A 12,039-nucleotide genomic window follows, 5' to 3' on the forward strand; every position below is an offset into this window, starting at 1 on the left:
TATAATGGTGATAATACTAACAGCCGTCCTAACATTATCATTTTTAAATGGAATAGTTGCTATAACAATAAAAAATTATAATTGCATCAATAAAAAAATATAATTGCAACAATGAAATTAATCAGCACAGTAATAAGAAAAACAGGCACAGTAATAAACAGATAATGCAATTAACACAAAGCTTAATTAATTAATTAATGGATTAATAGCGATCTTTTTATTTGCTTTTTGCAAATAAGGACCCGTGCAGACACAAGCCCCTCCAGAACCCAGCAGAACAGCCAATGATGGCAGGGACCAAGGGAGATCCTCCAATCGGACAGAGATCTAGACACTTTCAACCATTGAGAGGACCCCTTGGTCAATCAGAACTGCGGATTCGCTCCGCACCCCCTCCATTGGTCACAGTGTCCCTTTTGCGCCTCCGCCAATCAGAGCCTTTGTTTAGGGTTAACAAGGCGAGCAGGGGCGTGGCTGCCTGTCAATGCCAGCTGACCAATAGGAGCGCGCATCGGATTCTAGCCCCCGCCTTCATTCTCCCTCTCTGCTCCCTTCTCTCCCTTTGGGATGCGGCTCCCTCCCTCCCTCTGGCGTCGCGCTTCCTCGCCCTATTCGCTGCCTCGCATTTGCGTCACGGTTTTTCCCCGCCGCATCCATCCTAACGCCCTCATTTGGCACGGCTATTGGCTGAACCACCTGCCATCAACCCCCTCCACACCTTTCTAGAGTCTGATTGGCTACGCTCCCCACTCTAGAGAGTCCCTCTGCCTCTCCCCGCTCCTTTCATCATGGCCGCACTAGCACCTCTGATGCGCCTCCCTCCTCTTCTCCCGCCCACTCGCCGACTTAGCCGCCCATAGGCCGGCGCCGGTGCCAGTCAGGCCCATCCTCCCTTCCGGCTCGCCTCTGCTCAGCGAGGGTTGGCGGAGAGAGGCATCAGTCCGCGAAAGGCCCAATGGGAGCGCCGCACTGCCTGTGAGGCGGCGGCTGGGGGGGTCGGTTGGCTGGCCCGGTGTCGGAGGCGGCGGCGGCGAGGGGACGCAGGCAGGCAGGCAACAACGGCGGCAGGGGCTGGAGGTGGACGGCAAGGGGGTAACAACAGCGGCGACAGCAGGGGAAAGAGGTGGGGGGGCTTGAGAGAGAGGGAGCGGAACCGGAAATAGGTCGGCAGGAGGAAGGGGCGGGGGCAGCAGGCGGTGGCGGCAACGGCAGCGGCGCGCGCGCCTGCCTGGATCCCGGTCGCGAGGAGGAGGCGGCGGAGGAGGATGTGGCGCGCGGAGGGGAAATGGCCGCCGAAAACAAGCCGGAAGGTGAGCTGTGAGGGATGGGAGGGAGGGAACCGAAGCACCGGCAGGACAGACCCGGCTGGTTTCACTGACTGATGGAGGGGACGGCGGGAGGGTGGCCGGGAGGGCTGAGGGGACACGCGGCGGAGGCGCGCAGGCGGGAACGCGCGCGCGCGCGCGCAGGGGGGACAGCCCCCTCCCTCGAATTCCGCTCCCGCCTCGCGCGCGCTTCCTCCAAAATTCTTCCAAACCAGCCCAACGAGGCGGTGTCTCGGCTCGGCGTCTCGGGTCGGTCTCCCGGCCCGAAAGTTTCGAGGAGCTGCTGCCGCTGCTGAGGGGAGGGGTCGGCGGAGGGGGCAGCCCGGGGGCGGGGAATGGCCGGCCAATGGGAGAGGGGGGGCGAAGAGAGAGGGGGCGCGCGCGCGCACGCAAACCCCTCCCCCGCCTCTGCTCCTGGCGACCCTTCGGAATAGGATTCCGCCTCTCATTGCCTTGCATGACAAGTGAGGCGGGCGGTGGGGTGGGAAGAGAGAGAATCGGGGGGTCTTCCCTAGGCGAACGGGGGGTTTGTCCCTGGGGTGATGGTGATGGAGTGGGTGTCCTTCTTGAGCTGCAAGAAGAATGCTGGAGGGGCGCAAAAAGAGAAGAGTTCGGCGTGGGAACACAAAACACACATACACACGTCTGTGCCTCTTGTTTGTTAGGCTGGGGGGTGGAGTAGGAAGCAGCACTTTTAGGCAGAAATCAAAAATATTTGCCTTTAGGTGCTGAATACCTAAAAGAAAGGAAAGAAACCTCTAGAGGTGACGTCTGCCTGCTCCGTGGAGCGTGTTGAAGTTGGCATGTCCCGCGATTTGGGCTGGCTGGCCAGTTCTGTCAGTGCACTGTGATGACGTCCAAGTGGGGAGGGTTGGGTGGGTTAAGGTCCTGTGTGCTAAGAGAGTGGCTGTCTGGCAGCTGTGACATGCTCATACACCCCTGTGAACACCAAAGGCATAAGCAGCATCTTTCTCTGTGTGAGAATTGCAGGCGGACAAGCCCTGCCTTTGAACACATGGTTCACCTGCCAGGGTTTGCCAGGCAAAGGAGCGACAGAGCCACCTGTTCTCCTTGTCAGTGGAAAGGTCTGTGAAAGTCACTCTTTGCATACTGGGGAAAGAGCTCTGGCACTTTTCTCTCCAGTCTCTGGCACTGGAAGGTTGCGATTGCCCTCACTTTCGTTTATTTAAACAGGACATGGGATTGGTGCCTTTTCGTGTTGGGATATTGCTGACCCACACAGTAATCTGCCAATGGCAAATGCAGGTGAAAGTGGGCATTTACTTGTCAGTTTGGAAGATCCTTGCCTGATTACATACAAGGACACAGGCACTCTGCTGTACGGTGTTGGTGGGACAGGCCTGCTTACTGAAGGCAGGGTAAGGTTTGAGCCATAGTGAGGTCACAGCAGGCATTGCTATTTGTGCAATTGGAGAGAAGAAGGGATGTTTGACTTCTCCAGATGTAGGGAAAGAGAGGCATAATTTTGCCAGCTCTTTTGCTGGGCTGTGGTAATATATACATCCAGCCTTTTTATGTGGAAATCTGGTTTGCTGTTGTCACTGACAAGGGCAAGGCCTTGGAACATTAAAAAATATAACCCTGTTGATCCTTGGTAGCTAGCATGGGCAGAGAAAAGTGCTGTGGTACATGCATGATTAATATGTGCGTGAAAAAAACATCAATGTTGTGGACCAGAGAAAGAGGCAATGTTCTGGGCAGCCAAGGGCATGCCTTAAAAGGTAAGCTGGAGGCCAGGTCATCCTTTCTGTTGGTGGGGGTGGGTGGGAAACTGAATAAATTGAGTGGAGGACAGGGCCTTGCATCTCATGGCAGCTGAGGCATTACCATATTGCTCCAAATAGTCTATCCTCTGCTGCTGTTCAAGGAGAAGGTATGGTATTGCTGCTTGGAGGTGCAAGTGGAGCCTACAGCAGTGTCATGCACGTAGGTATTTGGCATGTACAAGTGGAGAGGCAGCCGTTTGTATAGAATAATGAATATCTGTGATTTAAATGTGTGCATGATAGCATTTTCACCCTTATGTATGCTCCACGGGCCATCTCTGGGTAGCACAGGCACACCTGTGTGGCTGGACATTCGTCTCCCCCTCTCCGTATAGAGAAGCAAATAAATTTGATGGCATTTACCCAACTTTATGCTTAGGTTTGTAATTGACCCACATCTGCTTGTTTCCTTATGATGCTTCCCCTTGTTGCTTCCTCTCTGTGTTGTGGGCCTAGTGGGGCATGGGCTGGCTATTCAACCCTTGGTTTACTACCTCTTCTGCATCACGCTGTAAGACATCTGAGAGGGGACATGTTTTTAATGGGGTTGATTGACTGCTTTCAATTCACCTTCACCTCTTGGCACCATTTTGCTTCTCCTGTATGTACTTCAGTCACAGGTGCAATATGGCCTAATTGATGCTGAGCCATAACAATCTTAATATGCCTCCCTCACCTGTAGGCAGGTGTGTTGGTGCTATCCATTTAGGAACATTGGAAGCTGCCTTCTGCTGAAAGAGACACTTGATCCATTGAGCTCACCGTTGTCTACACTGACTGGCAGTGGCTCTCCATGCCTGGAGATGCTAGGGATTAAACATGGGACCTTTCACATGAAAAGCAGGTGCTCTATCGCTGAGCTACAGCTTTTTAATTTTTGCCTTGCATTATGGGAAGGGCCGATCCTGCCAGTGTGTGTTCATTACAGGACAGACACCCACAGTGGCCCATGCAAAGTGAAAGCTGGGGCACATGCACCCTACTGTACCAGTGTTTCTTAGAGAAAGGGGCTAGGCATTCTAGGTGTGACTTTTCAAAATGGGGATTGGTAACCATCTACTACGGAGTAGTACTAGCTCATTAGTAAAGCACATGCTTTGCAGCAGGCATCTCTGGTTAAAAAATCTTAAGTAAGAAGCTTTGGGGAAAACCTCTGTCTGCTGGAGACCTTGGAGAGCCCTTGTCAGTTGGAAATGGTGTAGATCATATTGAGCTAGATGGACCAGTGGGCTGTGGCTCAGTGTAAGGCAGTTTGAGATGCGGGAATTGCCATTCATAATAATATGCCCACTCAATAAACATACCCAATGTGTGATGTTATCAAACATTCTTTTCCAGTAGTACAGTATTTTGCCTTAGTGGCATGATCTTCCTTCCTTCTTTCCTTCCATCCTGTTGTTGTTTATTAAATTTGTATACTGGGCTTCAGCTGAAGATCCCAGGGCTGTTCACATGTGTGATGTGTGTACTTTTTTCTTGTGCAAATCAATCAATCTGTTCTAATGCTTCGAATATGTAAATGTGCATAACTTGTGTCTACATATCTCCATCAGAAGGAATTGCTCAATGCATATCTTCCTTGCATATGTCCTTGTTTGCCTGTCTGTTAAAATATTTAGGCAATAATCCATGTGCATGCCATTTTCATGGTGTAGGTTAGAATTATTTTGGTCCCACAAAATATTTGGAATGTCCAGTAAGCAGAGGAGTTTCCCTTGTTTTGAGTCAGTGGGTTTAGAGTTTGCTTTGGGGCATGTTGGTGCAGGTGAGATACTGGTCTCAAAGGCCTAATATTCAAAGTAGTCTAAAAATGAGAATGAAAAAAACCCCACCTGTGATTGGGATATGGTATCTAAGTTGCTACGAATCAGTCTCAGGTGGCTCATTTTATGTATTACAAATTAGCATTCAACTTCTTTTTGATCGAGAACTAAAACTTTTAGCTGAACTAAAATAAAGTTGGTATGGTGCATGTCCATGCTTTAAACATTACTGCACAATGGGAGTGGTGTAGTAATTGAAATGGTGGCAGTAGTAATCAAGGACTCTAGCCAGGGATAAAATGAGGGATCAAATTGTTTGTTGTTTACAGCATTCTAAAGCAATGAATTTTATATTAAAATAAAATTGATTTTGTTAATGAATTCTCCACAAGTGTTTGAACCTTTTGTGTGATGTACAAAAGTCTTATTGAGATGTCACCTTGGTCTTGGAATTAATTAAAGCTTAATAGGTAAAAAAATATGACATGTGATGGGAAGAGGTAAAGCCTGTAACTTTTTGGTGAAGTTGCATGAAGAGAATACGGTTTTGAAAATCGGAACACGAGGCTTTTATTGCATAGCCACAAGGGGGTAGTGATGTACTGTCAAAGAAATTTGTAGTGTATTGGCTGATCCCTTTAAGAACATTTTAAATATACACATTGGGCTGGTATATATGAATGCTAACTCTGTGAGATATTATTATTAATTTTTTTTGCAAGTAAAGGTTTTCAAGGGTTAAACATGTCCTGTCTTTATATAGGCTGTGTAATGCTGGATGGTTAAATGTTCTTTTCTGTGCTTCTGTAGTCATACCTGCGTACACTTGCCAAGGCATCGGTTGCAATCAAAGTTGTTGTTTTGCATATTGCATTTAGAACTTCAAAAGTACTAAGGTGGCATGAGGTGAGGTGGGAAGCTGTGTCCAAACCTTATAACCATACGGATATGACAAGTAGGGGATGTTTACTCTTGAGATTAAAAAGCAGGTTCCAAACAGCAAAAAAATAAACCATATGTGAATTGTTTCCTTTTTGTTCAAGGCTTTCATTCATTTGCATAACTTTGTCAGAAACATGCAACATCACCTTTATTTGTGCAGTGCTAGCAGGGCTGGAAAGCCGCTTGAAATCTCTAGATGTAGTCAATGGGTTTTCAGTCGGTAGTGGTATCAAATGTCACAGAGGACTTGTACCCAGTCAAACTGTTGTGGCTGGGTATTTGGGGGCCCTACATGCTGGAATGGACTTTGGAGGTCTGAGGGACTGAAATGGCACATGTTCTCTTTCCTTATGGAGATGCTGCTGAAACAGTATAGAATGGGATGTTAATATGTGTTTGCCTTAATAGAGAAGGTGAAGAGTCTTTTGTTAACATAGTAGGTCAAAGGATGCCATTCAAAATCTTCCACCAGTTTTATAACTCTTGTGCTTTAAAATACCTCATTTGCAAGTGCACATATTCAGCTAAACATGTACTGTAGTTATACAATTACCCACATCTTTCCCCCCATTCACAAAATCACTGACTTGAGCTCCCAAATTCATGGCTTCTGCACGTCCATTTGCTGTGCGCCGTGGAAGTTTCGGGATAATCGAGCTTGCGTGGGTGAGTAAATGGAGAGGAAGATGCTGGCTTTGCCTTCTAAGATGCGAATAAGCATTTTCCTCACGTAAAAGGTTGTTGATGTCCTGTTTTGGTACAGGTGTTACTTGAGGTGAATGAATTTCATGTGCTAGTAGTTATAAGCCATAAAGTTGCTTGAATAGCGCTTAAAGCTTCATTCTTGTACAATGTTCAGGAAGTCTAGTTCTTTGGGGACTGCAACAGCTGTTAGTGTGTTGAGACGATTAACCTGCAAGGTCACTTGTTTCTCTGCTGCAGAAGGTCTGCTGTAAGCTTTGACTTGCACCCTGTTTAAGCAGGAAGGTGTCATGTAGTCTTGCCATGCCATGTGATAGTAGTGTTGTCATGTGATATTCATGCATTAGTTTTTAAAAATGTCTCTTCATGTATTGCCCTTCCTCAACTACATTCTTGGTCCTTGTTGATAGTAGATGTGAATGCTGGCATTTAAATTAACATACCGAAGACTCTTGCTCATCATCAAACTCCTGCGAGCTCTCTGAGATTGCCATATTCCAAACTGCTTGATCCCCACCCAAAAAGAACATTTTACCTTCATTACTTTGTGTTTACTTTGTCTGTAAATTATTACATAATTTTAAAATGGGTTACATTGTCCTTTACAGTAGCTCAGATTGTTCTAGACATCCTGACATTAACATGTTTTCCACTTAGTAAATATTTATTGTAATTTTAGTGAGCTGGCCTGTGGATGGCCTTTCTCTCTTTCTTGGAGGAGGGGAAATGGCAAAAATTCTTTTTTGCTTTGCTTAATCACATGATACTTAACCTCTGTCAAAAGTATAAAGGGAGCCATTTCTCTCCTTTAATGATTGTACAAAGACAAGTATTTCACTAGTGGTTTATAATTGGAGATGCTGTTCCGGTTAACTTATAAAACTTAATGTTTAATAATCTCTGGACTTAACTGCGTGTGAAATCAAGTGGGCTGACCATTCTCAGGTCTGAGAATGTGACTGTATTTTGTAAGCCATTGATGCACTCCCTAAGGCACCATGGATGAAGTGGAAAGCGCTGGTGCTAAGAAGGAAGTCATGTTTATCCATTTGTATTGAAGGGTGGCTGCCTCTTAACTGTTCTCTGCCACCCGCAACAGGGGGAATAAATGACAAGGGAAGGGTGTCATTCTCAGTGGAGGGTTTAAGGGATGTTCTTGTAGTACAAGAGTCTTGACCCTGTTGCGAGAATGGTTTGAAAGTATGGTTGTTAAATTGTTTTCACCCCTTAGTATTTCTGTCCAGAGTGTTGTACTGTATGGCCTGGTGGCTCACTTGGGGTGATGATGTACTTCCTGGGGGCGATAATGTTACCAGAACACAAGCATGGAGAAGCAGTCGTCTCCACCAGGGCAGATAATTCAGCATTTAAAACTCATTTCACAAACTGCCAGCCACATTTCTGGAGTCAAAAAAGTGTGTGTGGATTTTGAAGTGTTAAGTATTCAAGTGAATATTTATAGCAAGGCATAGAATGGGGTTTGGGGGGGGGACCATGAACAGATTAGTTAACAGGTGAACGCAGATAGCTGTGCTAAGTGGATTCTCTATTGTATAGATTTGAAATAGCTTCTTGCTGAGCTGCTTCTTGGTAAAATCGAGCATTTATTTTGAAAAATGAAGACCTTTGTGGAGTGTTAAAGCTAAGGGAAAATGTAGCCTGTGCCTATAGTTTAGGACTGGCAGTTATAAAACTTAATCTTCAGAGGGATGGGGATTGGAATGGCATCTGATGATGTCTCTTGCACAACATAGACATGTTATGATCTGGTTTTAAAGAAAAGCATGTTGTTGTTGTTTTTTGTGTAAAAAAACCTCTCTGTCCAAAGGTCTTGCTCATGTTGGAGTTTGGACTTTGAAGGGCATTTCCTGTGGCCATCTACTTTGATTCTCTTGCTTGTAAAATGTACTGCATGACGGCGGCTGCTGCTGCTGAAGAACTGTTCTGGTTTTATTGACCAACCATAGGCTGGGGGCAGCAAATCATCAACAGAAAGATCTCTGCTGTGGAATTTGCTATTAGTTCAGCTGGAAGCCTTAGCTGCCCCTGAGGTTTTCATACATGACTGGAATGGGAGCAGGGCTTTCAGTGTTTAAGCAACAAATGGCTGTTCTGGAATAGGGTTCACTTTAAAAATGAAATTGTGCCCCCTGTTAAATTCACAGATTTTCGTCACTTGTAGAAATATTAAGTAACATCTAATTTTAAACTGATTGCTTCATTTAGAAGTGGACACAGATCAATTTTTGAGTATATTTAGAAATGTTACAAAATTAAAGGTTTAGTAAATAGGGTTGTAAACTTGGACTGGCAACTTTCCCCCAGGTTTTTTTTTTAATGGACTGTGACTTTCACTTTGCATTTTGATGCCTAGGAAACTGGGTAATACTGTAGTTGATAGTCCAGTCAGGTTTTGTCTTTTGGCTCCAGGCCCCGACAAAGATGCAAGGAAGCTTCTTGGTTCCAAAAGGTCACTGTAGGGAAAAGAACTGGAGAATTTCTGTGACCCATTGATTTATTCCAATATATCATTTTGAAATAACTGCAAGTGTATGGGTGTGTGTGTGTTTGTGTGGAAAGGACAAGTTCTTTGCTAGTGATTATCAGGAATCAAACGGGAATGAAAATAAGAGAGTACAGGTCTGTAAGGCTATTCTCTCCCAAGACCGGTATTATTTGGCCTAGTGCAACTGCGTTTGAAATATGGGTTACTGTTCTGGTTGCTTCATCTCAAAAATGATAACTGCTCTTTCCCATTTTTTCAAAAGGCAACCAATGCAATCAAAAGGCTTCAAGCACCTTTACTATGGGCAAAATATCTGGGGCTTTTTAGTTTAGAAGAAAAATGACTAAAAGGGCAATAATGGTTTTTAAAACTATGTAAAATGTAGAGAAAGTGCAGATATATTTTTGTCCTAACTTGTAATACTAGAGTTTTGGGTTATCTAATAACTCAATGGCGGGAGATTCAAAACAGTCACGGGAAAAGCAGTTCACACACACAGGAAGGCATAATAATGGTATGAAATTCAGTTGTGTGAGCCACAAGATGTGGTGATGGCCATGGACTGATATTGTAGAAAAAGGCATGGGGTTAGAGAAATTCTGGGAGATGAAAGATGGTCTTAATGGTTCTTCAGAGTGAAATTTTGAATCATATAATCTACCAAAAATGCGTCAAATACCATTAATTAATTGGCACCTAGTTTCCCATATTCATTTGATGCTTTTTAAAGTTTTGTTTACTAAATATAGATGTGCAATCTAAATTTTATCTGTTCTATAATAATCTAAAGTTTCCTATAGCTAAATATATTTGGAGTGAAATATTTGATTAGGAAAAACATTTGAAGCACAATTACGGTGCAATCCTAGACAAGTGTACTTGCACAGAAGTCTCACTGAATTCTTGGGACTTAGTCCAAGCTAAGTATGTATAGGTTTGCAGCCTTAATGTGGTTTCAGTGTTTAAACAAATCCAAAGCTTTCCCTGGAAATTATTTTTATTGCCATTCTTGTAAAGACGTGACTATTCAGCAGCATGCACTTCCTTTGTATCATTTAAGAAGAAAATGACAAGGCATTTAAACCTATTAATAAGCTAGTTTCAATCTGCCCAAAGACCCACGTATTGAATATTTTCCAGGTAAAGTCATCTGAGAAAGTAATTAAAATGTTGAAATTGCCCAAATGCAGTGGCATTCTATCTACTCATTAGATTAATCATTAAGAAACTACAGTGGTGCCTCGCAAGACGAAAAACTCACTAGACGAAAGGGTTTTTCGGTTTTGCGTTGCTTCGCTAGACGAATTTCCCTATGGGCTTGCTTCGCAAGACAAAAACGTCTTGCACTTTTTTCTTAAAGCTGCTTGAAGAGGCGCAGTTGTGACGGACCGTGGTTCGCAAGACAAAAAACATCGCAAGACGAAAAGACTCACGGAACGAATTATTTTCGTTCCGAGGCACCACTGTATGCATTTCTAGAACTGGGAAACTGGGAAAAAATTATGTGGAAATAGAAATGGACATTTTCCTTCTCTGCTTCACTGGTTATTCTCTTTAACTGTTGAATGGAGTCTGCAGGATTGGAAACAATGGGCTTCTGAATACCAGTTGCTGAAGATACATAATATTGTACAGTGGTACCTCTGGATGCGAACGGGATCCGTTCCGGAGCCCCGTTCGCATCCTGAAGCGAACACAACCTGCGTCCGCGGGTCGCAATTCACCGCTTCTGTGCATGCCGTGACATCATTTTGAGTGCCTGCGCAAGCGGCGAAACCCAGAAGTAATGGACTCCATTACTTCCGGGTTGCTGCGGAGCGCAACCTGAAAATGCTTAACCTGAAGCTACTTCAACCCTAGGTATGACTGTAGTTGATCTTGTGTGTTGTTTGGTGACTTCCTGGAAGCAGGAGGTTGGTTTGCTGGAGGGAAAGCCATTGGGGAATGAGGGTGTTGTCCCTGGGCTTCTCCCCCTCACATCTTCTTTTCATGCTATGTGTACTTACCTTCTTCCTGCTCTTTTCTTGAAATTGACTACAGCTGCTGTTTATATCTTGGTTATGAAGAAGTCTTTCCTAAACATGCTGCCTGAGGCAAGGGAGTTGTAGTCCAAAACATCTATGGGCACCAGCTTGGGGAAGCATGGGCAGAGTTTCTTGGTAGGGCGTCTACTACCTTACAATGTGAAAGTTGTAATTTTGGAATATATATTTTTTATACAGTCGTACCTTAGAAGTTGAATGGAGTCGTTCGACTTCCAAAACGTTTGGAAACCAAAGTGCGGCTTCTGATTGGCTGCAGGAAGCTCCTGCAGGCAATCGGAAGCCCTGTTGGACATTCGGGTTCCAAAGAACATTCGCAAACCAGAACACTCACTTCTGGGTTTGCGGTGTTCGGGAGCCAAAATGTTCAACTTGCAAGGCATTTGGGATCCAAGGTACAACTGTACAGAGGTTTTTGTTTTTTAAAAAAATTCAGTACAGGTAACTACTTTTTCTTGTTGCAATTTTGTTCCTACACTTGTAGATTCTTATCTCTTACTACTTTAGCTTTTACAATAATTATGGAAAAGACAAGTGCCCTGTAAAAGGCGAGAAAACAATTTTGCAGGCTTTGAAAAACGACTGCCTGGAAGCAAACCTAAATGGTACAAATGCATCCGCTCCAGGGCTTGTACAAAAAAGGCCAGCTAGGCTGCGTGGAGCTGGAAACTGCCCTGGCGTGTATTGCTGCTTTGTTCAGTTTTCAAGCACATGTTGAGCTTGCAGTCTGTCACCCAGATGGCTATTTTTAGCACTACTACTGCCGCTTTCAGAATTTCTCCCTCCCTCCCCCCTTTCCACTAAACCTTCTTGTTAAATAATATTCTTAGATGTATTTGATCTTACTTGGCGATTTGAGCCTGGCTTCAAACCTGTGCAGTTCATTTTATGCATTTCGTCTTCACTCTGCTTTCTCATGTATAAACTGAATGGGACTTAAGAGATAGCAGCTTGAGAATGTACGTCGTCATC

At 44.7% G+C, this 12,039-nt stretch overlaps 1 protein-coding gene across 3 annotated transcripts in view; it reads left to right on the plus strand.

Annotated features, from left to right (window-relative positions):
* The first annotated feature begins 1,028 nt into the window (after positions 1-1,028).
* The window catches only part of CAMTA1 (calmodulin binding transcription activator 1), a 724,612-nt gene continuing 713,601 nt past the window's right edge, over positions 1,029-12,039 (plus strand). For all 3 annotated transcript variants that reach the window (XM_082229744.1, XM_082229743.1, XM_082229745.1), the window contains exon 1: positions 1,029-1,310. In XM_082229744.1, the coding sequence (XP_082085870.1) occupies positions 1,286-1,310 (25 nt within the window). In that variant the 5' untranslated portion in view covers positions 1,029-1,285. The remainder of the gene's footprint in view (positions 1,311-12,039) is intronic.

Source organism: Podarcis vaucheri (genome assembly GCF_965113315.1).
Source record: "Podarcis vaucheri genome assembly, chromosome: 7".
NCBI lineage: Eukaryota > Metazoa > Chordata > Lepidosauria > Squamata > Lacertidae > Podarcis > Podarcis vaucheri.